Source organism: Oncorhynchus tshawytscha, unplaced genomic scaffold (assembly GCF_018296145.1).
Source record: "Oncorhynchus tshawytscha isolate Ot180627B unplaced genomic scaffold, Otsh_v2.0 Un_contig_1758_pilon_pilon, whole genome shotgun sequence".
NCBI classification, from domain to species: domain Eukaryota; kingdom Metazoa; phylum Chordata; class Actinopteri; order Salmoniformes; family Salmonidae; genus Oncorhynchus; species Oncorhynchus tshawytscha.
The window spans coordinates 158,726-184,251 of NW_024609619.1; the positions used below are offsets into that span (position 1 = coordinate 158,726).

At 45.8% G+C, this 25,526-nt stretch overlaps 2 protein-coding genes across 8 annotated transcripts in view; both read right to left on the minus strand.

Moving 5' to 3' along the window:
* Window positions 1-178: 178 nt before the first annotated feature.
* Window positions 179-23,494, minus strand: iqck (IQ motif containing K). The gene is made up of 9 exons (XM_042316363.1): window positions 22,207-23,494; window positions 21,978-22,105; window positions 21,718-21,868; window positions 21,236-21,333; window positions 20,809-20,861; window positions 20,471-20,548; window positions 20,093-20,177; window positions 6,633-6,747; window positions 179-753 (listed from the first exon to the last, which is right to left on the minus strand). Exons 1-9 carry the CDS (start codon window positions 22,256-22,258, stop codon window positions 434-436), a joined length of 1,080 nt encoding a protein of 359 aa, XP_042172297.1. The 5' UTR covers window positions 22,259-23,494; the 3' UTR covers window positions 179-433.
* A 134-nt stretch (window positions 23,495-23,628) lies between these two features.
* LOC112263903 (SUN domain-containing protein 1) overlaps window positions 23,629-25,526 on the minus strand; it is a 53,601-nt gene continuing 51,703 nt past the window's right edge. For all 7 annotated transcript variants that reach the window (XM_042316358.1, XM_042316359.1, XM_042316354.1 and 4 more), the window contains one exon: window positions 23,629-25,474. In XM_042316358.1, the coding sequence (XP_042172292.1) occupies window positions 25,358-25,474 (117 nt within the window). In that variant the 3' untranslated portion in view covers window positions 23,629-25,357. The remainder of the gene's footprint in view (window positions 25,475-25,526) is intronic.

Genomic DNA, 25,526 nt, shown 5'->3' on the forward strand with positions numbered 1-25,526 from the left:
ACTTGCTGCTGTAATTGCTGCAAAAGGCGGGTCAACAAAGTATTGACTTTGGGGGGTGAATAGTTATGCAAGCTCAAGTTTTTTTTGTCTTTTCTTGTTTGTTTCAGAATAAAAACATTTTCCATCTTCAAAGTGGTAGGCATGTTGTGTAAATCAAATGATACAACCCCCCCCCCCAAAAAAAAATCTATTTCAATTCCAGGTTGTAAGGCAACAAAATAGGAAAAATGCCAAGGGGGTGAATACTTTTGCAAGCCACTGTATTTCAGCCCTCCAGGACCAGGATTGGGCAGCTCTGGTATAGGGAATAGGGTGCCATTTGGGACACACATTGCCTCAGCCTCTATGGCCTTTCAGTGGCTACCTAAGGATGGGGAAAAGGTATCCATAGGGTGCCATTTGGGACACACATTGCCTCAGCCTCTATGGCCTTTCAGTGGCTACCTAAGGATGGGGAAAAAGTATCCATAGCGGTGGCTAAAGCAGTGACAGCAGCATCAGCAGCCTCGGGCAGGGTCAGTGAGTCAGTTAGTGTCCTCTCCTCCCTGGTCAGCTCCTCTACTCCCTGCAGGCTGGGGGTCAGCGACCCGGTGCTCTCAGGACTCATCTGGGAGGTGGGGGTGTGGAACACGGTGCTTTGGGGGGTGGGGGAGACCACCTGGATGGACACGTCTGAGTTGGAGTACCCACCGCCGGGCTGAGGGGTCTGAGGGGTGGTGGAGTCCCCCCTGAGGTCATTGAGGGCCGAGCTCACTAGGGAAGAATAAAACCAAATAAACCAAACATACAGTTTATCCACAAACACACAGGATTCAGAGGTTTGTAGACTAGCTCATGGTTACAGCTGCCAGGCCTGTTCTATTGTTAGCCTCAGTAATAGACAATAGACGTGACATCATAGATGCAAAGCTTTCTTGAATAGAATTGAGTTCTTTATATTTGACCAGTTACAATACTCAAACAAAGAGAGAGAGAGAAATGAATTTGTGTTGTAGACGTCACAGACACAATGTTGTGTATGATGGTTTGCTATGTTTACACTGGTTAATGATGGTGTTTGGGTTAAATTTCAATTCAATCAAGTAAACAGGAAGCAAATGAAAATTTTACCCCAAAAAGTATTGAAAAATGTTTTATTTCGAATTGGAATATCAGTTTACATCCTGAATTTAAATGGAATTGACCCCAACCCTGTTGTGGAGTTATCGAGCTATGGGATAGCTAGCTTTGTTATGTTGTCGTGTTCACTGAACCGTCATCAGAGATACATTCCTCACATGGTACACGAGGTCAAGGACACGAGGAGATAGATAAATGTGGTGCTGAGCTCTGCACCTGTCAGCTGACACTTGACCTCCAGGCCTGACCTGACCTGTGGCGGCCATGTCAGAACCCTGTCGAGACCAAGAGATGAGAGCGCCTCAGTATGAAGGTTTTTCCTGCTTGTTTCCAGTGCTTATGTTTTAGAATGTCTTTAAGTCAATTTCCAGGGATAATGTTTCAATCCAAGTCATTTCTAGGGCTTATGTTTCAGACGGTGACGTTTTTAAAGTAATTTCCATAACCACCATAACCATTTCCGTGGTAACATGAACTCTTTACAACGTGATGAAACTTTGTTGCTCCTTGCTGAAACAAGCAAGGTGTTGTAGCAAAGTCCCCCTCACTGCAGCAGCAGCCCATGCAGTCAGGAGGGGAGTAGAGGAGAACATGTGCTATTCAAATGATTAGAACGTGACCACGGCCATTTGGCTGACTAATAACCCGCATCCAAAATTCCATGACCATCACAGCCCTAATGGCGAGGTCATTAAATGTTTCAGCCGGTGATGTTTTTAGGCCATTTCCAGTGCTTGTGTTTCAGCCTGTGAAGTGTGTAATGGTGAATGGGTATGGTATGGTACTGGGTCAGATGAGGTCAGCCTGTGAAGTGTGTAATGGTGAATGGGTATGGTATGGTACTGGGTCAGATGAGGTCAGCCTGTGAAGTGTGTAATGGTGAATGGGTATGGTATGGTACTGGGTCAGATGAGGTCAGCCTATGAAGTGTGTAATGGTGAATGGGGGTATGGTACTGGGTCAGATGAGGTCAGCCTGTGAAGTGTGTAATGGTGAATGGGTATGGTACTGGGTCAGATGAGGTCAGCCTGTGAAGTGTGTAATGGTGAATGGGTATGGTATGGTACTGGGTCAGATGAGGTCAGCCTGTGAAGTGTGTAATGGTGAATGGGTATGGTATGGTACTGGGTCAGATGAGGTCAGCCTGTGAAGTGTGTAATGGTGAATGGGTATGGTATGGTACTGGGTCAGATGAGGTCAGCCTGTGAAGTGTGTAATGGTGAATGGGTATGGTATGGTACTGGGTCAGATGAGGTCAGCCTGTGAAGTGTGTAATGGTGAATGGGTATGGTATGGTACTGGGTCAGATGAGGTCAGCCTGTGAAGTGTAATGGTGAATGGGTATGGTATGGTACTGGGTCAGATGAGGTCAGCCTGTGAAGTGTGTAATGGTGAATGGTATGGTACTGGGTCAGATGAGATCAGCCTGTGAAGTGTGTAATGGTGAAATGGTATGGTACTGGGTCAGATGATCAGCCTGTGAAGTGTGTAATGGTGAATGGGTATGGTATGGTACTGGGTCAGATGAGATCAGCCTGTGAAGTGTGTAATGGTGAATGGGTATGGTATGGTACTGGGTCAGATGAGGTCAGCCTGTGAAGTGTGTAATGGTGAATGGGTATGGTATGGTACTGGGTCAGATGAGGTCAGCCTGTGAAGTGTGTAATGGTGAATGGGTATGGTATGGTACTGGGTCAGATGAGGTCAGCCTGTGAAGTGTGTAATGGTGAATGGGTATGGTATGGTACTGGGTCAGATGAGGTCAGCCTGTGAAGTGTGTAATGGTGAATGGGTATGGTATGGTACTGGGTCAGATGAGGTCAGCCTGTGAAGTGTGTAATGGTGAATGGGTATGGTATGGTACTGGGTCAGATGAGATCAGCCTGTGAAGTGTGTAATGGTGAATGGGTATGGTATGGTACTGGGTCAGATGAGGTCAGCCTGTGAAGTGTGTAATGGTGAATGGGTATGGTATGGTACTGGGTCAGATGAGGTCAGCCTGTGAAGTGTGTAATGGTGAATGGGTATGGTATGGTACTGGGTCAGATGAGGTCAGCCTGTGAAGTGTGTAATGGTGAATGGGTATGGTATGGTACTGGGTCAGATGAGGTCAGCCTGTGAAGTGTGTAATGGTGAATGGGTATGGTATGGTACTGGGTCAGATGAGGTCAGCCTGTGAAGTGTGTAATGGTGAATGGGTATGGTATGGTACTGGGTCAGATGAGATCAGCCTGTGAAGTGTGTAATGGTGAATGGGTATGGTATGGTACTGGGTCAGATGAGATCAGCCTGTGAAGTGTGTAATGGTGAATGGGTATGGTATGGTACTGGGTCAGATGAGATCAGCCTGTGAAGTGTGTAATGGTGAATGGGTATGGTATGGTACTGGGTCAGATGAGATCAGCCTGTGAAGTGTGTAATGGTGAATGGGTATGGTATGGTACTGGGTCAGATGAGATCAGCCTGTGAAGTGTGTAATGGTGAATGGGTATGGTATGGTACTGGGTCAGATGAGGTCAGCCTGTGAAGTGTGTAATGGTGAATGGGTATGGTATGGTACTGGGTCAGATGAGATCAGCCTGGCAGCAGCTGCTGTATCACACAGTTGCCATTATTTTCTCCTTTCATATCTCGCTCTTCCATCTCAATTTCTCTTTTCCTCTGCCTCTCTTTCAGGTCTTTCTCTCTCTTTTCTCCATCTCTCTCACACTCCCCCTCTTCTCTCTCGGTCCTGTGGTTTGTGTCATCCGTCACTCTGCACTGTATGCTGCTCTGCTCTCGGTTCATTTCACCCAAAAACAACAAACAAACTGCAACTTCAGGTGAACAGGGTATGGTATGGTACTGGGTCAGATGAGATCAGCCTTACCCCTTCCTCCCATCTTTCTATATCACACAGTCTGCCATCTATTTTCCCATCTTTCTCATGCATCTCTCTGTCTCTACCATCTACCCCTTCCTCCCATCTTTCCATGCATCTCTCTGTCTCTCTCTACCCCTTCCTCCCATCTTTCTATCTCTCTGTCTCCCATCTACCCCTTCCTCCCATCTTTCTACATGCATCTCTCTGTCTCTACCATCTACCCCTTCCTCCCATCTTTCTACATATCTCTCTCTCGGTCCATCTGGTTTCTGTCTCACTGTACTCATCATTTCTACCCCTTCCTCCCAAACAACAAACAAACTGTCTCTACTTCATCTAAAACCCTTCCTCCCAGCATGCATCTCTCTGTCTCTACCATCTACCCCTTCCTCCCATCTTTCTATATGCATCTCTCTGTCTCTACCATCTACCCCTTCCTCCCATCTTTCTATATGCATCTCTCTGTCTCTACCATCTACCCCTTCCTCCTCCCATCTTTCTACATGCATCTCTGTCTCTACCATCTCTTTCTATATGCATCTTCTCTACCATGCATCTCTCTGTCTCTACCATCTACCCCTTCCTCCCCCCTTCCTCCCATCTTTCTATATGCATCTCTCTGTCTCTACCATCTACCCCTTCCTCCCATCTTTCTATATGCATCTCTGTCTGTCTCTACCATCTATGCCCCTGTCTCTACCATCTACCCCTTCCTCCCATCTTTCTACATGCATCTCTCTGTCTCTACCATCTACCCCTTCCTCCCATCTTTCTACATGCATCTCTCTGTCTCTACCATCTACCCCTTCCTCCCATCTTTCTACATGCATCTCTCTGTCTCTACCATCTACCCCTTCCTCCCATCTTTCTACATGCATCTCTCTGTCTCTCTCACACACAAGTACTGTACAATGCTGTGGTGCTGATGTTGAGAGAGGGCTCTCTATTGAGAACGCAGTAGTCAGGTGCTTATGTTGAAGAGGTAGAGAGGTCTGCATTGACAACACAGTAGTCAGGTATAGAGAGAAGTACCTCCCCATTGAGAATACTGTATCCAGGTGCTGCTGTTGAGAGGTAGAGAGTAGAGAGAGGTCTCCATTGACAACAGGTGCTGATGCTGAGAGAGAGAGGTCCCTCTCCATCTCCATTGAGAATATAAGGTCAGGTGTGTTTCTGTGCTCCCGCAGCCTCCCCAGGCCCCCTGCTGGAATGTCAGGTCAGCACTCGCTTCACGCAGCAGGAGTGTCGTGTACCAGGAAGTGTAAGAATGTTCGCTGTTCCACAGCTATTTGGATGTGTGTGGTGTGTGTGCCTTTGTCGTTTTGGAATGCATGCCTCAATGTGGTGGTCATGTGGAAAAGACTGATGTGTCAGTGTGTGTGTGTGTGTGTGAGTGGTGTGTGTGTGTGTCTAAAACTAAATGTAGACGTGCTATGTGCAGGGCTGTTAAAACATCTGCCTGTGTGTATGTATGTTTAAGCATATCTGTTTGTATGTATGTGACAGAGATATTCTGTGCGTGTATGTGCATTGTAATCTGTGCTTCTGTATGTATTGAGCATGTGGTTATGTTTGTGTGTGTGCATATTTGTAAAGTGTGTGTGTGTTGTCAAGGACAGAGCTGTGTCGTTCTCCCAGGAATGCCAGCCAGTCAGCCATTAAGGGCTCAGGGTTCTCTCTCTGGAATAGGGGCTACATTCCCAGCTGCTCTACACTATATATATATATATATAATATATATATATACACACACACACACACACACACACACACACACACACACACACACACACACACACACACACACACGCACGCACACACATTGCAGACAGATAATCCTTACAGAAGACAGTGTCATTTGATGTTACCCCGCGCCCCCAACACACACACACACACACACACACCCACGCTGACATTTTCATCTCCCTCACTCTCTCTCCTTCTTTCTGGCCTCCATCTCTTTCTGAAGATGTGTGCAGTCCCCCTCCCCTCCCTCTGTGTCACAAAGACATCCTGAACCCTGCAGACATTTTCTCTTCTGTCTCCTTCACTTCCCATATTTCTTCCCCCTCCTTCTCCTGCTCTCATTCTCTCCCTCTCCTTCCCCCTCCTTCTCCTGCTCTCATTCTCTCCCTCTCCTTCCCTCTCTCTCCTCAGCAGCAACTCCATTCAGATTAAACAACAACTTACCTGATGGTTTCTGGTAGTTGTAGCCTACTCCTTCTCATTTAACTAACTAAATTCTGTCATTTTAATTCCATTTTGCATTGATTAGAGATCTCCCACGTTGCTTACTACACATGGAGCCACTGAGTGTAGATGGTGCCACTTTGATTGGCCGACAATAACACACACGTGAAACCCGTGTAGGCTACTATGGTATCTACTTTATGTCATAAAAACTACATTCAAAAGATAGTTTTATTGAATTAAAAATGTTCAAATGTCATGGCATATCCTTGTGTGTAGCATTGTCTCATAGACAATTACATTTAGACAAAGCCTTTTCATTGTTAAAATAGACAAAAAAATGCAGACTTTCGGACATTTGAATATCTGAATAAGCGTGCCCATGCCTACCTGATTTACTCAATTGTTTCCATTATTTTGTCAGTTACCTCTGTGTGTGTGTGTGTGTGTTTTCACTCACCCCGGCTCTCCTGGTGAGCCCAGAATTCTTGGACTGTTTTGGTGATGTCACGGTTATCCTCTCTAAGCTCCCTCTGCCACTGGCGCAGCTCCTGCACATCTGCACGGGCCCGCACCTACACACACATGCACACGCACATGCACACACACACACACACACGGTCAGAAACAGTTGTAATGACTATTCTTGTGTTTGACCTTGATTGAATCCACATTGTCAATCAAACTAAAACAGGCAGTATCCTCTAGATGGTCCAGATCCTCTCTGTTAGAATCCTACTGTGTTTTAATCTGGAGCAGCTGGAGGAGAAACACACTGGCTGGCACACCTGAATAAAGATTCCTTCCTCCAGAATACCGTACAGCAGTGTGTGTGTGTACTGTACGCTGCAGGCAATAGGATGGGTAGTTTAGCAGTACTAACATTCATGCGGATTCCCGTGTTGATAAAACAACGTGTTTGGCAGTAATCTGATGGCAGTGCCAGGTCTTTCAGCTATTGTATGTTGATGATCATGTGGATAATAATGCAGCTGATAATGTGAATGGTGGGACTAAATCCAGAATACTGAGAGAGCATGTTTGTTCCTGGAGCCTTTCCGAGGTCTTTCCCTGTGTTTCTGTGTGGCCTCAACGCTTTCAATGGAGGTTCCAAATAGCTGCTGCAGGGTAGCTGAATAGAACATGTCCCTGAATCCTCCTCTCTCCCAGCCCCCCTCTTTCCTACACTCTGACTAGATCTTTATGTCTCAGAGTCCCTCTTCACCTGTTTTCTCCTGCTCTCCATTCTCCTCTCACCCCTCCTACTGATGTTGTTCCAGAGGGGAAAGTTAAATATCTCTCGCTCTACTATCTCATCCTATCACTCTGTCTGTCTGTCTGTCTGTCTGTCTGTCTGTCTGTCTGTCTGTCTGTCTGTCTGTCTGTCTGTCTGTCTGTCTGTCTGTCTGTCTGTCTGTCTGTCTGTCTGTCTGTCTGTCTGTCTGTCTCTTTTTCTTCATATCTTCTTTCTATCCCAGACACACTCCTGTTTGCCACTCTCTTACCTCCTCTCCTTGTTCCCATCTGTCCTTTTCTTTTATACCATTCTCCTTCCTCTCCTCCTCTCTCTCCCATCTTTCCCCTCTCTTCTCCACCTCACTTCTTGCCTCTCCCTCCCGCATTTCACCCTTCCCCCTTGCTCCCATTTCTATCTCCCTCTCCCCCTCTCCTCCCTCTCCCCCTCTCCTCCCCCTCCTCCCTCTCCTCCCTCTCCTCCCCCTCCTCCCTCTCCTCCCTTTCCCCAGTGTGTCCCTTTTACATATCTCTCCCCTCCTCCCATCATCCCTCCTTTCACTCTCTCTACCCTCCCCTCTCTCTACTCCTTTGCCTCCTCTCACCCTCCCACCCCTTGCTCCCATTCCTTCATCTCTCTCATGTTCCTCAGCCTCCCCTCCCCCGGTCTCTCCCCTCCTCCATCTCTCTCCTGTTCCTCAGCCTCCCATCCCCCGGTCTCTCCCCTCCTTCATCTCTCTCCTGTTCCTCAGCCTCCCCTCCCCCGGTCTCTCCCCTCCTCTATCTCTCTCATGTTCCTCAGCCTCCCCTCCCCCCTGTCTCTCCCCTCCTCTATCTCTCTCCCCAGTATAGCCTTAGTTAGTGGTTAGCCGTAGCTAGCTGCAGTCTAAATGTGAGTGTGTGGCTGTGAAATTGGGTCTGTTACGTAAGGCCATACCATGGCATTGGGGTGGAGGGGGGTAGGGGATCCATGGTTTATTCAGTGGGTGTCAGAACGCAGCACAACCCCCTCTGCTGACGGGAGATACCATAGAGATGGAAATGAGGGGTGAGGGTCAGGAGGGGGGCAGTCTGTCTTGTTTGTGCGCATGCGTGCGTGTTCATGTGTGTGTGTCGGTATGGCACTTGAGGAAGAAAGGGGATGGGTGATGGGAGTGTCTGTGTAAATCAGTGCAGATAGCTAGTTAACCAGGATGTGGTTTGTTATGGCTGAAGTGCATCATGGATTCAGTTTAGCACTGCATCATGTCTGTCTGTACATGTGTCTGTTTCATTACATACAGATGAGTGTTTTTGTGTGTCAAACCATTAGTGCGCCTTTCCTAATAATCTTTTGAGTATGTGTGTATTGTGTACTTTGGTGTGCATGTCAGGATGAATGTGTGTGTCTGTGTGTATTTTAGTTGAACACGTGAGTGAGTTGTCCCTCCCCTGGGTATGTGTGAAGGATGGGCATTTCAAACGTGATTATATAAATGAGCGAGACAGCGCGCACACACACAGCATAAGCACCAAACGCACAGTGAGACCCCATCCAACTTAATCCCCACTGGCATCCTCGCTACAAGTCAAAGTTTTCCCAAGAAAACCTGTTCACATGCACACACACACACACACACGCACAGCATAAAACACATGCAAAACCACAAACACCCACATAAATACCTGACACAAAGATACGCAGATGCACACACACACACACACACACACACACACACACACACGCCTTCCAAGTGTCATTCTCTCTGTCAGGTGGTCTAGCTGAGGCAGAGCTCTTGACCAAGTCTGTGGGAGAAAAGGGAGGAGAAGAGAAGAGAAGAATAAAGCGGAGAGGAGAGGGGATTAGAGTCTGAGATCAGAGACTTTACTTCATCCTGAACACTGAAGCATGCATGAGAACACCAGCTGTTCTGGACGACTGTGTGATCATGCTTTCCGTAGCCGACCTTTAAACAGGTCAACATTCGCAAGGCCACAGGGCAGACGGATTACCAGGGCGTGTACTCACAGCATGCCCAGACCAACTGGCAAGTGTCTTCACTGACATGTTCAACCTCTCCCTGACCCAGTCTGTACTACCAACATGTTTCAAGCAGACCACCATAGTTCCTGTGCCCAAGAATGCCAAGGTAACCTGCCTAAATGACTACCGCCCCGTAGCACACACATCAGTAGTCATGAAGTGCTTTGAAAGGCTGGTCATAATGCCCACAAAGTTCATCACTAAGCTACGGACCCAAGGACTAAACACCTCCCTCTGCAACTGGATCTTGGACTTCCTGACAGGCCACCCCCGTGTTAAGGGAAGGTAACATCACATCTGCCACGCTGATCCTCAACACTGGGGCCCCTCAGGGTTGCGTGCTTAGTCCCCTCCTGTACTCCCTGTTGACCCACGAATATGTGGCCAAGCACGACTCCAACACCATCATTAAGTTTGCTGACGACGACAGTGGTAGGCCTGATCACCGACAACGATGAGACAGCCTATGAGGAGGAGGTCAGATAACTGGCAGTGTGGTGCAAGGACAACAACCTCTCCCTCAACATGAGCAAGACAAAGGATCTGATCCCGGACTACAGGAAAAGGTGGGCCGAACAGGCCCCCATTAAAATCAACGGGTTGAGAGTTTCAAGTTCCTTGGTGTCCACATCACCAACAAACTATCATGGTCCAAACACAACATGACAGTCGTGAAGAGGGCACGACAACACCTTTTCCCCCTCAGGAGACTGAAAAGATTTAGCATGGGTCCCCTACAGCTGCACCATCGAGAGTGTCCTGACCGGTTGCATCACTGCCTGATATGACAACTGCTCGGCATCCGACCGTAAGGCGCTACAGAGGGTAGTGCGTACGGCCCAATACATCACTGGGGCCAAGCTTCCTGACAGCCAGGACCTATATAATAGGCAGTGTCAGAGGAAAGCCCAAAAAATTGTCAAAGACTCCAGTCACCCAAGTCATAGACTGTTTCCTCTGCTACTGCATGGCAAGTGGTACCAGAGCGCCAAGTCTAAGTCCAAAAGGCTCCGGATCAGCTTCTACCCCCAAGCCATAAGACTGCTGAACAATTAATCAAATGGCCACCCGGACTAGTTACATATGTTTTTACATTGCTACTATGCATAGTCAGTTAGCTATGCATTGTCACTTTACCCCTACATACATGTACATATTACCTCGACTAACCTGTACCCCCCACATTGACTCGGTACAGGTACCACCTGTACATAGCCTCCTTATTGTTATGTCATCTTATTGTGTTACTTTTCATCTAATTTTTTACTTTCGTTTATTTAGCAAATATTTTCTGAGACATATTTATTGAACTGCATTGTTGGTTAAGGGCTTGTAAGTAAGCATTTCACGGTAAAGTCTACACCTGTTGTATTCAGTGCATGTGACAAATAAAATGTGATTTGATTTGATTCATCTACAGCAGAGCCCGGGCCATGGAGGAATGTAGGGGTGGGTGGAGAGGAGGAAGAACCACGCTCTGCCTCAGGGTACTGCACTTCCTGTGAGCCACACAGGGTTCATCTAAGTGCCTTGTGGTTCCTCACTGCATCACTGGCTGTGTCTCAAACAGCACCCTATTCCCTATGTAGTGTGTACTTTAAGCCTATAGGGTGTACTGCAAGCAGACACTATCACTCCCTTTGGATTGCCATTTAAAGGGAGGGATGGCTAGACACAGATTAGAGAAGTGTTCATTGTGGTTATTTGGCAAACTCAGCCCTTGTGTTCTTATTGTCCGCCCCTCATAATGGCTCGTCGACCATTAGCTTTTCACTAGCTCACTGGTCTAATGCAAGTCAACTAACATCCCTCCAATCACTCATCTGGAATCACAGACCTAGTTCTCTATGGGCAAAATCTCTCTCCAACAGCTTTGCCTCACATAGACATTTGCTAGAACAGGTGTGGAGTCTTGACTTGAATGGGGATGTCTGTTCTACAGATTTTATTTCTATGTCCCCACAGTTCTGTGAATGTATCACTGATAGTGGTGGCACCACTACCAGGCCATGCCAGAGCATGCAGGGATAATACTGGGGGTCACCCAAGCCTACACCCCACAGTCATACACAGGGCTCTATGCTGCCCCTTTTTACAAGGAGCATGTGTGCGCCAAGTAAAAAATGTTAGGAGCACACAACAAAATATTTGAGGTAACAAGACATTTTCTTTGTCATGATTCTGCGCTCAGTGTGTTCTCCATGGCACTCAGGTGCTGCCGTACAGATCATTACAACAATTATCTGGGTGATGTTTTTCTAGGCACACTGGTGCTCTTCAATCAAAATTACAGGTCGCACAGCAAAATATTTAGGTGCATATGCCAGTAAAATGGTCTCACTGTAGAGCTCTGGCAAAGTAAGTATAGGGCACAGCAGTACCTAGCTACTCACAATCTAAGTACAGAGAAAAGTAGATGACTATGGACTGGGCTGGGGTAGGCTAGGCTATAGGCTAGACAAAGCTAAACTACTAGGCTAGGCTATAGGCTAGACTGACTATGGGCTGGGCTGGGGTAGGCTAGGCTATAGGCTAGACAAAGCTAAACTACTAGGCTAGGCTATAGGCTAGACTGACTATGGACTGGGTTGGAGTAAGCTAGGCTATAGGCTAGACAAAGCTAAGCAACTAGGCTAGGCTATAGGCTAGACCGAATATGGACTGGACTGGGGTAGGCTAGGCTATAGGCTAGACTGACTATGGACTGGGGTAGGCTAGGCTATAGGCTAGAAAAAGCTCAACTACTAGGCTAGGCTATAGGCTAGACTGACTATGGACTGGGGTAGGCTAGGCTATAAGCTAGACTGACTATGGACTGGAATGGGGTAGGCTAGGACTAAGCTCTGCTGTGCTGGGCTATGAGATGTCCTGGGCTGGACTGGGCTAGGTACTGAGTCCGTGCCTATAAATCTCTGAGAGTGGGGTAGGCTCTACGGAGCAGAACCCTAGAGGCGTCTATCTATGACCATAAAAGCCCCCTCTTTCTCTGCATGGCCACACTACTGAGCCCCATTGACTGTTTAATTGGAAAGCTATTTATTACTGGCCTCCTTTGACCACAATACTGTTTAACTCACCATTGCAATGCCTTGAGTGGTCTGTGGTGGGTTTATGTAATATATCTCTGTGGTGGGTTTATGTAGTATATCTCTGTGGTGGGTTTATGTAATATATCTCTGTGGTGGGTTTATGTAATATATCTCTGTGGTGGGTTTATGTAATATATCTCTGTGGTGGGTTTATGTAATATATCTCTGTGGTGGGTTTATGTAATATATCTCTGTGGTGGGTTTATGTAATATATCTCTGTGGTGGGTTTATGTAATATATCTCTGTGGTGGGTTTATGTAATATATCTCTGTGGTGGGTTTATGTAATATATCTCTGTGGTGGGTTTATGTAATATATCTCTGTGGTGGGTTTATGTAATATATCTCTGTGGTGGTTTTATGTAATATATCTCTGTGGTGGTTTTATGTAATATATCTCTGTGGTGGGTTTATGTAATATATCTCTGTGGTGGGTTTATGTAATATATCTCTGTGGTGGGTTTATGTAGTATATCTCTGTGGTGGGTTTATGTAATATATCTTATGGTGGGTTTATGTGGTATATCTCTGTGGTGGGTTTATGTAGTATATCTCTGTGGTGGTTTTATGTAATATATCTCTGTGGTGGTTTTATGTAATATATCTCTGTGGTGGGTTTATGTATATATCTCTATGGTGGGTTTATGTGGTATATCTCTGTGGTGGGTTTATGTAATATATCTCTGTGGTGGGTTTATGTAATATATCTCTGTGGTGGGTTTATGTAATATATCTCTGTGGTGGGTTTATGTAGTATATCTCTGTGGTGGGTTTATGTGGTATATCTCTGTGGTGGGTTTATGTAATATATCTCTGTGGTGGGTTTATGTAATATATCTCTGTGGTGGGTTTATGTAATATATCTCTGTGGTGGGTTTATGTAATATATCTCTGTGGTGGGTTTATGTAATATATCTCTGTGGTGGGTTTATGTAATATATCTCTGTGGTGGGTTTATGTAATATATCTCTGTGGTGGGTTTATGTAATATATCTCTGTGGTGGGTTTATGTAGTGTATCTCTGTCAGTGGAGGCTGCTGAAGGGAGGACATGGCTTCCATATGGTTGATACCATTCCAATGAATCCATTCCAGACATTATTATGAGCCGTCCTCCCCTCAGCAGCCTCCACTGATCATTGTGGTGGGCTTATGTAAGTGCATCTGCTGGCTAAGGCTTCCGGATGGTGAGAGCAGGGTGATATTCATTAGGGCAAACCATAGCAAAACATTTTGAAAGGGAAGCTTTTCTTATTGGGTGAGTGCAGGTAGTCCTTCCCTGTTTCAGTCCCTTTTTGTTCTGTTTGGTGCCTAATGAACATCCCCATTAGCTGTTGCGAAAGCAGCAACTATTCTTCCTGGGGTCCACACTAAACAGGAAACATTACATAATACAGCTCAAGGACAGAACTACATCAAACATGTTTTAAAGGCACACGTAGCCTACATGTCAATAACATACACACAAACACACAAACTATCTACTATCTCTCCCAAATACAGGAGAGGCGTTGTGCCGTGAGGTGTTGCTTTATCTGTTTTTTGAAACCAGGTTTGCTGTTTATCTGAGCAATATGAGATGGAACGGATTTCCATGCAATAATGGCTCTATATAATACTGTACACTGTCTTGAATTTGTTCTGGATTTGGGGACTGTGAAAAGAGGAGTTTACACTATGAAGTGTACCTCCAGTACTGTACTGCACTGTGCCTAGCAGGAGTTAAAGGATGGAGGATTATGGCTAGCTGGGCTATGGCTACGGTGTGTTAGCTAAGTATATTACATAACATGTTGTGTCGTAGCATCTCTCTTTCTAGTGTTCAGCCTAGCATCTCCCTGTGCTGCTCAGAGAGACAAGAACATTGTCTGACTGGGTGCTGTGTGACATACTGGCTGCTGAGTGACATACTGGCTGCTGTGTGACATACTGGCTGCTGTGTGACATACTGGCTGCTGTGTGACATACTGGCTGCTGTGTGACATACTGGCTGCTGTGTGACATACTGGCTGCTGTGTGACATACTGGCTGCTGTGTGACATACTGGCTGCTGTGTGACATACTGGCTGCTGTGTGACATACTGGCTGCTGTGTGACATACTGGCTGCTGTGTGATATACTGGCTGCTGTGTGACATACTGGCTGCTGTGTGACATACTGGCTGCTGTGTGACATACTGGCTGCTGTGTGACATACTGGCTGCTGTGTGACATACTGGCTGCTGTGTGACATACTGGCTGCTGTGTGACATACTGGCTGCTGTGTGACATACTGGCTGCTGTGTGATATACTGGCTGCTGTGTGACATACTGGCTGCTGTGTGACATACTGGCTGCTGTGTGACATACTGGCTGCTGTGTGACATACTGGCTGCTGTGACATACTGGCTGCTGTGACATACTGGCTGCTGTGTGACATACTGGCTGCTGTGACATACTGGCTGCTGTGTGACATACTGGCTGCTGTGTGACATACTGGCTGCTGTGTGATATACTGGCTGCTGTGTGACATACTGGCTGCTGTGTGACATACTGGCTGCTGTGTGACATACTGGCTGCTGTGTGACATACTGGCTGCTGTGTGACATACTGGCTGCTGTGTGACATACTGGCTGCTGTGTGACATACTGGCTGCTGTGTGACATACTGGCTGCTGTGTGACATACTGGCTGCTGTGTGACATACTGGCTGCTGTGTGACATACTGGCTGCTGTGTGACATACTGGCTGCTGTGTGACATACTGGCTGCTATTTGGCATCAACGTGTGTTTCTGATGCCGACCATTCATCCTTGGTAACAACTACACATATTGTCAATGAAAGAGGTGAGGGAGGGAGGGGTACACACAAATGCACGTACACACGCATCCGCACACCCCTCCTCTGCAGTCAACGCTGCGTCAAGCAGGTTACATAACTCAGCCAAGTGAGTGAGAGAGAAAAAGAGAGATAGTAAGAGAGAGGGGTGAGGCAGAGAAAGAGAGAGATAGTCCGAGGAAGGGAGTGAGGAACAGGAGAATATGGTGTAAGGGGGATTGAATGAGAGAGGAAGAGAGAGATAGTCAGAGGAAGGATGGGGAGGAACAGGAGAATATGGTGTAAGGGGGATTGAATGAGAGAGGAAGAGAGAGATAGTCAGAGGAAGGATGGGGAGGAACAGGAGAATATGGGTAAGGGGATTGAATGAGAGGAAGAGAGATAGTCAGAGGAAGGGGGGATTGAATGAGAGAGGAATGAGAGAGGAAGAGAGATAGTCAGAGGAAGGGAGTGAGGAACAGGAGAATATGGTGTAAGGGGGATTGAATGAGAGAGGAAGAGAGAGATAGTCAGAGGAAGGATGGGGAAGAATTGAAGGAGAGTATGGTGTGAGGAACAGGTGGATTGAATTGAATGAGAGAGGAAGAGAGAGATAGTCAGAGGAAGGGAGTGAGGAACAGGAGAGTATGGTGTAAGGGGGATTGAATGAGAGAGGAAGAGAGAGATAGTCAGAGGAAGGGAGTGAGGAACAGGAGAGTATGGTGTAAGGGGGATTGAATGAGAGAGGAAGAGAGAGATAGTCAGAGGAAGGGAGTGAGGAACAGGAGAGTATGGTGTAAGGGGGATTGAATGAGAGAGGAAGAGAGAGATAGTCAGAGGAAGGGAGTGAGGAACAGGAGAGTATGGTGTAAGGGGGATTGAATGAGAGAGGAAGAGAGAGATAGCCAGAGGAAGGGATGAGGAACAGGAGAGTATGGTGTAAGGGGGATTGAATGAGAGAGGAAGAGAGAGTCAGAGGAAGGGAGTGAGGAACAGGAGAGTATGGTGTAAGGGGGATTGAATGAGAGAGAGGAAGAGAGAGATAGCCAGAGGAAGGGAGTGAGGAACAGGAGAGTATGGTGTAAAGGGGATTGAATGAGAGAGGAGAGAGATAGTCAGAGGAAGGGAGTGAGGAACAGGAGTATGGTGTAAGGGGATTGAATGAGAGAGGAAGAGAGAGATAGCCAGAGGAAGGGAGTGAGGAACAGGAGAATATGGTGTAAGGGGTATTGAATGAGAGAGGAAGAAAGAGATAGCCAGAGGAAGGGAGTGAGGAACAGGAGAGTATGGTGTAAGGGGGATTGAATGAGAGAGGAAGAGAGAGATAGCCAGAGGAAGGGAGTGAGGAACAGGAGAGTATGGTGTAAGGGGGATTGAATGAGAGAGGAAGGATTAGGATGAGTATGATGGATAAAGGGCTAGAGGTGAGAACGAGAGGAAAATAGTATTGACGTCTGCTGAAAAGCTTCACATACACTGTTTCCACCCCGCTGAGTCACACACACACACACACACACACACACACACACACACACACACACACACACACACACACACACACACACACACACACACACACACACACACACACACACACACACACACGCATTAAGGCCAAAGAGTTCAATCTTTGTTTCATCAGAACAGAGAATCTTGTTTCTCATGGTCTGAGAGTCTTTAGGTGCCTTTTGACAAACTCCAAGCTGGCTGTCATGTGCCTTTTACTGAGGAGTGGCTTCCATCTGGCCACTCTAGCATAAAGGCCTGATTGGTGGAGTCCTGCAGAAATGGTTGTCCTTCTGGAAGGTTCTCCCATCTCCACAGAGGAACTCTAGAGCTCTGTCATTGACCATCAAGTACTTGGTCACCTCCCCGACCAAGGCTCTTCTCCCCCGATTGCTCAGTTTGGCTGGGCGGCCAGCTCTAGGAAGAGTCTTGGGGGTTTCAAACTTCTTCCATTTAAGAATGATGGAGGCCACTGTGTTCTTGGGGACCTTCAATGCTGCCTTGACACAATCCTGTCTCGAAGCTCTACGGACAATTCCTTCAACCTCATGGCTTGGTTTTTGCTCTGACATGAACAGTTGCTCTCACGTCAACTGTGGGACCTTATATAGACAGGTGTGTGTCTTTCCAAATTATGTACAATCAATTTAATTTACTATAAGTGGACTCCAATCAAGTTGTAGAAACATCTCAAGGATGATCAATGGAAAATTTCAAGTCTCATAGCAAAGAGTCTGAATACTTATATAAATAAGGTATTTATGTTTACTAAAAACCTGTTTTCGCTTTGTCATTATGGGGTATTGTGTGTAGATTTTAGAAAAAGGCTGTTACGTAACAAAATGTGGAAAAAGTCAAGGGGTCTGAATACTTTCCGAAGGCCCTGTATGTGAGTTGGGAGGGTTAACCACTAAGCCCTAGTTAAGATCTAGTCCCAGATCCCCATTATCCACAGACACAAACATGGCTGTACATCAAACAGCCAGCCCCTCGGACCCAGTTCTGGGCTGGCCCCTCGGACCCAGTTCTGGGCTGGCCCCTCGGACCCAGTTCTGGGCTGGCCCCTCGGACCCAGTTCTGGGCTGGCCCCTCGGACCCAGTTCTGGGCTGGCCCCTCAGACCCAGTTCTGGGCTGGCCCAAGCCCATAAAACAGCACTAACAGTGTACCTCTCCACTCCCTCCCTAAACTTCTAGTGGGGAGAGCCTGCTGTGCTATCCCTCGCCCTATTGAACCTCACCTCAGTCAGAGCAGGATAAACACAGGGAGTCAATGAGGACAGGCTCACTACCGCCACCCCCTGTTGAGGAGAGGAATTACAACCAATTACAGTGCGAGATAACACAAGAGATCCAATACTGCCTACCTCTGGCCACACTGGCAGAACAGGACACAGGGACACGTGGACACGCTCTGCATGCTCTACTCTGCCCACCCCAGTGCTTCTTCAAGCCCACTCGAGCAGAGCCTGTTTGGACATGACAGATCTAAACCACAGCTGGCATCGTCGATCCTTAATCGTTTACACTGACAATGAGGAGATTTTTGGCTGGATTTTTCGACGCTGTCACAGAGTCACAGGGATGAGTTTTGTTTTGGTGTTTGTGTGTAAAAAAGGGGTCATTTGTGGTTACATCATAAACAGACAACAACAGTGTCTAGTAGATAGACGAGACAGAGACTTGTCTGATTAGAAGTGTGTCTATGGGTGTGTGTGAGTTTACATTTTTTGTCATTTATGAGACGCTCTTAACCAGAGCGACTTACAGCAATTAGTGTCTATATTTATCCAGAACAGAGCGCTCAAGAACACCCACACAGGAAGGAATTAGGCAGTGCATCACTGATGACATAATCACACTGTAGCCAGAAAATAATGTGATGACACAATATATTTGTTTCATATGGGGTCACTGACCAGCTCCTGAAAATGCACACGCCACAACACTATAATACACACACATGCATGTAAAATAACATACAACTCTCCAACTGCTCTTAACCGCTAGTAAAACCAAATGCATGCTTTTCACCCGTTCGCTGCCTGCACCCGCACACCCGACTAGCATCACCACCCTGGATGGTTCCGACCTAGAATATGTGGACATCGATAAGTACCTAGGTGTCTGGCTAGACTGTAAACTCTCCTGCCAGACTCATATCAAACATCTCCAATCTAAAATCAAATCTAGAGTCGGCTTTCTATTCCTCAACAAAGCCTCCTTCACTCACACCGCCAAACTTACCCTAGTAAAACTGACTATCCTACCGATCCTCGACTTCGGCGATGTCATCTACAAAATAGCTTCCAATACTCTACTCAGCAAACTGGATGCAGTTTATCACAGTGCCATCCGTTTTGTCACTAAAGCACCTTATACCACCCACCACTGCGACCTGTATGCTCTAGTCGGCTGGCCCTCGCTACATATTTGTCGCCAGACCCACTTGCTCCAGGTCATCTACAAGTCCATGCTAGGTAAAGCTCCGCCTTATCTCAGTTCACTGGTCACGATGGCAACACCCATCCGTAGCACGCGCTCCAGCAGGTGTATCTCACTGATCATCCCTAAAGCCAACACCTCATTTGGCCGCCTTTCATTCCAGTTCTCTGCTGCCTGTGACTGGAACGAATTGCAAAAATCGCTGAAGTTGGAGACTTTTATCTCCCTCACCAACTTCAAACATCTGCTATCTGAGCAGCTAACCGATCGCTGCAGCTGTACATAGTCTATCGGTAAATAGCCCATCCAATTCACCTACCTCATCCCCATACTGTTTTTATTTATTTACTTTTCTGCTCTTTTACACACCAATATCTCTACCTGCACATGACCATCTGATCATTTATCACTCCAGTGTTAATCTGCTAAATTGTAATTATTCGCCTACCTCCTCATGCCTTTTGCACACAATGTATATAGACTCTCTTTTTTTTCCTACTGTGTTATTGACTTGTTAATTGTTTACTCCATGTGTAACTCTGTGTTGTCTGTTCACACTGCTATGCTTTATCTTGGCCAGGTCGCAGTTGTAAATGAGAACTTGTTCTCAACTAGCCTACCTGGTTAAATAAAGGTTAAATAAATTAATAAAAAATAAATAAAAAAAACACAGAAGCATGCACGCTTACACACTAACAAACACACAGCAAAATAGGGGACAGTGGAGCATTTAACCCTTTACACACCGTGCAATGACACCCTTTAAAATGGTACAAGAATATTTCTCATCTAAAATAACAGTGACCTTTAATTTACTGTCAACAACACTCACAGTATAGCCCCGCCAGAAGGACTGGATGAGAACAGCAGCATGCTGGTCTGACAGCAGTAGGGAGAGAGGGATGGGAGGCCTGGGACTGGGAGGGAGAAGAGAGGGGATGGAGAGAGGAGAGGGCAGCGTGTGAGTCACCTCTGTTCATAAGGGCAGCATCAGCCTAAGGTGCAAGTTTGTGTCACTGTGTGTGTGTGTGTGTGTGTGTGTGTGTGTGTGTGTGTGTGTGTGTGTGTGTGTGTGTGTGTGTGTGTGTGTGTGTGTGTGTGTGTGTGTGTGTGTGTGTACATGCATACATATTCCGTGTGATTTCTGAGATGACTTTCTTGCTCTGTGTTATGTTTGCGTAGACACTTTATTAAGTCTCCTGCAACTCACTGTATCCTGAGCCAGTCCTTGACAAATGGGATCTCATGGAAGTCCACAGGGGCCTGTCCCTGCCGGCGGGGGTTCCGACTGCAGTGAGAGAGAAGAAAAGGCTTTGGAACAGACCGTAGCAGACAGAATATTAAGCTTAGTTTCACACAAAGACAAACTACAGGCATAGTTGCGTAACACCAATCCATTTTTAGAGACAGACTTTTTTTTTTGTGGTAAAAGCAATGGCTTAGCACTCAGAAGATAAAGTGGTGGCAGAAAGTTCAGACATTGTCAAAGATTTTTACTAAATCAACTGAGAATGGAAGAGAGCAAAGGGGGCATGCAGGCAGTCTTACTTGTACAGCCACTCAGTTAGGAAGTCACAAGCGTTGAATGCTGTTCTTTTCCTCTTAAACAGGTAAAAGGATGACAGTGTTACTGTAGTGTAATAATCTGCAGAGCTCTTACAGAAGTAGGCTACAGTATAATCATCATTATCATAGTATAATCAGTGCTTGAAGTCGTATTAAATAAGTCCTAGTACTAGTTTTGGGCGTCGGGATTCATGTTAGAGACAATATTTCAGAAGAGGTGATCATACATCCTGTCACTCTATAATTGAAAGTTGTTTATGTAGTACAGTCAGGAGAAGCAAACTATTGAAATACTGTAATGTATTCTAGTTTGGTGGTCTGTAGTGTTCTGCAGGGCCACATTGATATCTAGTAAATTGCCATTATATCATGTTAGTGTTATCGTGTGATATAGGCCTAGTGCCAGTACCTCCAGGCAGTGTTGTCTCTGGGCCTCTCTCAGCATGGCCTCCAGTCCAGGCAGTAGCACTGGGAACACGGACCCCTCCAGGAACTGGGTGATTGGGCCTGGGGCAGACATGGGAATGGATCAACACAAGTGGGGTAAGAGTGGCCTTTCTGCCATGCAAAGGGACATTTCACTCCAACTGTAGCCTAAAACACTGTTTTGGTACTATTATTGGGGAGTAAAATCAAGACAGACTTGAAACATTATTATCCTCTACTGTGCTTAGAGATCTAATTAAACAGGAAAGTATTGTTCCTGATAAAAGCATAGATTATGTGTAGCGATTGAGGGGGGAAAGCAGTATCGGGTCTTGCACCAGAAACACTGAGTCTACAGGACACTAGTCTACTTCCTGTGCCATAAACGTCAAGACCTCTTGGCAGAGGCAATACTATGTTTAGCACATACAAAGAAGCTACAGTTTTAAGTGGTTTGAAACTCACGTTGATAGAGCTGGGGAGTGGATGCAGGGTGTGTGGTCAGAGGCTGTCTGTGACAGGAGGATGGAGGTTTGTCCAAGGCAGAGTATCCAGCAAGGGCAGGGTGGCTCAGTAGAGGGTCAGCATGCTTCACAGGATCATCATCTACAGCAACCTAGAAAGCCATACAGCACCATGTAGACAAACATATCGTTTTCTTTTTACAAATTCATTGTTGAATTTGAATTTATTTACTGAAGTGCAATTATTGTTGTCTGCCTTACCTTAGCTGCCATGAGACCATAGAAGACAGGAGAGTGCTTGCTGGCGCTGTACTGGGAGACATGAGTGCTCACTGAACCACTGTCTGTCCAAGCAGCGCTGGGTGGACTGGGCTGCTCCGACTCATATTCTGGTTGCACACAACAATGAAAACGCCATTTTTATTTATATTTTAGTCGACAACATGCATACCGGTATTTACAATTAACTCTCAAGCGAAGCATACCTTACCTTCACAGACTTGTTGCCACAATGATTTCTTAGCACCAATCATTTTTGCCATTCTGAAGCAGTTGCTAAGAACGCGTCGCTGGTTGTCAAGGAAAAACGTATCTTCGTACTTCCGGTTTAAAAATAAATACGAATAATATTTTTGATTAACACATTTCTCTTAGCCAGAAAAAAACTAATTTTAAACACCATTAGAAAATACGTATAACGGCACAACAAGTCTTTAAAAGAAACCAATGGCAAACACGCAGGAGCTTTTCCAAAAAAAAATATCCCACGTCAGCCACTGGAGGGCAGCAGCTCCAGCTGACTCAGACAGACGGACCCAAAGAGGGAGTTTTATTACGCTGGCTCAGGTTGAATAATAATCGGGCGAAAGCGGAGAGGGAGGCGCGCCATCTCAAATCAAACAGTAATCTGAGCCGCTCAGTCATGTTGTCAACAAAGGCAGCACGGTGCATCGTCCATAAAATTGTATTTTTCATGAAATACATGTTTGAATTTAACTAGTTTTCATTGAGAAGGCAGATAAAGCATTTTTTTATCAAAAGCAATCAATGTTGTGGAAGCTTGTGAACACAAAATCCTACTCATCAGTCCACGTGCTTAGTTACATTACTTTTGTTATGAGCCGATTTAGCGGGGCACCTGGCTCATGCCCGGGAGGCAGCCCGATTCCAAAACGGAATCGGGACTCTACTTGCAGTAGGATCCTTGGGATGGCCCTACCCTACTTGCAGTAGAGTCCAACGCTAAACAGATTGAATTGGGACATGCCCGTGGCATTAATAAAACTCCTTCATTCCTACATATGATCTACTACTCTGTATTTTGACCAATGAAGCTTATAATAACTTGGTTATATCAAAGACAGTTTGAATTACGATTAATGTGGTGTATTATAAGCTTATAATACACCCAACAATTGTGATTAGAAGAAAAGCCCTCAAACTTAACTCTGGACTTCAAAGCCACTTCCTCTGCGTTTTTATCCCATCAGGGACTGATTTAGACCTGGGTCACTGGGTGTGTGCAATTAATGATAAGGTAGAACAGAAAACCAGCAGGCTCTGGACCTCATAGGGTGAGTTAAGTACCCCTGCTCTATAGTGAGCTCTTATCCTAAGAGCATTCACCATCTAATGCAGGGGTGTCAAACTCATTCCATGGAGGGCCTATTGTCTGCAGGTTTTTGTTTATTCCTTTCAATTAAGCCCTAGACAACCAAGTGAGGGGAGTTCTTTAGTAATTAGTAAGATTAACTCATCAATCAAGTACAAGGGAGGAGCAAAAACCTGCAGACAGTCAGCCCTCCATGGGATGAGTTTGACACCTGTAATCTAAATGGTACATTTGCACTCATCCTCTCCCTGCTGCCATTCCAAAACCACAATCCCCCCAAGGTGTGACCCCAAAGCAGCATTTAAATAAAAAACCAATAGTCTTTATTAGGTAAAATATCACATGCATCAAAAGCTCTCAAAATGTAATTCTTTAGGAATATATTCTAAATGCGGTTTAGCTACCTCAGGATGAGAGCAGCGACAAAATAAACAAAAAAACATTTAAAAACAAATCTGTACTGTCCCAAGATGTTTCCAAAATGCACTGAAAAGCTTTTTGATAAAAATACATTGCAGTCCTATCTTGCAGTAACTAATTATCTTAAAAATAAATAGGATCATGAAATAATTTTTTGTACATTTAGACTTTCTGGTCCACACAAAACTAATTTATAGCTACCCCATCTAGTTTTTTCCACAAATTGTGAGGACTTGTGCAACACACATTTCATTTACAGGCATCATTTGTCATTATTCTCAACTACAAATTGTAAAAGTCAAACATAATTACACTTACAATGGGTAATACAAATAATAGAAATATTGACAAGGTGTACCCTTTTTTCATAAAGCAACACTGATAAAATCTCATTCTTAAAAAAGGACCAACTATTAACAATGAACTATACAGATTACATTCCTGCAGGGAGTAGAAGGGATTATGCGCTATCCGGGATCCTTGGGATGGCCCTACCCTAAACTCTAACCTCTATCCTAACCTCAACTTCAATGGGGTGATGTCAGAGTTGGGACATCCCAAGGATCCCCTTTTCCGGAGTAGAAGCTCTAGCAGAGGATGTTATAATGACAAACCATTGGCTCGCTGCACTAGACGAAGCCAAACCATTGGCTGTCAGTCTCACTCTCATTAACACTCCAGTCTGGACTCCACAGAGCTTCAAGACCAAATCTTAACTTGAGATACACATGTATCAACTCATTAAAAGTCTGTCCATGTGTGTAACCTTTTCTATAGGAGAGATAGAGCTTAGTTTTGATGGCTGTGTGGATGCATAAATTCATGGCGAACGGGAGTGTTGTAGAGTCCAAAGAACAGTAGTAGTCCTGTCGGTGTCCTGCGAGTGTCCACTGACTACATTAGCTGGCCCTGCAGACTGACCAACCAACAGCAGCAGGGAGAAGTAGCTTTGTATCAAGAGAAGAGAGGCCTACACAGTGTCATGTAGGCCCAGTGTGTGTGAGGCCTATATAAAATGTCATTTAGGCCCAGTTCTGTGGCTTTGATCCAGTTCTGTGGCTTTGATCCTGAAATTCCATCAGAATCCACAAGGGGTTTTCAAAGAAACATCCCATTCAAAATAAAACCTGATTAAAACACCAACCAAATCAGACAGGATGTGTAAGGAAATAAAAAGATGTGTGTAGTCCGTTTCATCTCGAGGTCACAGGCTCCTGTGGTTGAGTGAGAGCGGCAGAGGAAAACGCTCCTCCAAAAACCAAAGGGTTATGACCTGGAGGGCTAATTCAGTGCAAGAGCAGGTTTAAGGAGGAGGGACTGGGACCGAGCTTCTCCTACCTTCACTCTTCTCTTCTCTTTCACATTCCCTGACATTTCATTACAGTCCATTCTTTCATTCTTTTACCATTTCAGTACTAAAACAAAACCCCCCTTGGACACATTCTAGCATAAATCAAACACCCATCCCCATACTTCTGAAGTCACTCGTTTATATCAGTCTCGGTTTTCCCGGCCCCCTCCATTTAGAAAAATATGTCCAGTATTATATACAGATAGCAGAGAAATGCATATCATCCTGACTGGCAGGTCAAATGGCTGCCATCCTCCCTCACTGGATGCGTGGTTCTCCGTGGACTCTGAAGCGGTAGAGGCAGGTGTACTCGGGGTGACCCCAGTTGGTCAGCACCCGCACCTCGATGATCTGGAAGGCCCTTTCGTTCTTCTCCTGGATGGAAGGGACATAGTGAGGAGTGATAAGTATTGAATCTCTAAGTATC

Bases quoted from the DNA above. Each gene is read 5' to 3' on its own strand.
- iqck (XM_042316363.1), bottom strand. From the start codon at position 22,258: ATGGCAAAAATGATTGGTGCTAAGAAATCATTGTGGCAACAAGTCTGT. The intron at 20,178-20,470 runs GTGAGTTGCAGG...TCTCCCTCCCAG, and splicing joins AAGGACTGGCTCAGGATACA to TCCCAGGCCTCCCATCCCTC. The intron at 6,748-20,092 runs GTGAGTGTTGTT...ATGTGTGTGTAG, and splicing joins CCTTCTGGCGGGGCTATACT to GTGCGGGCCCGTGCAGATGT.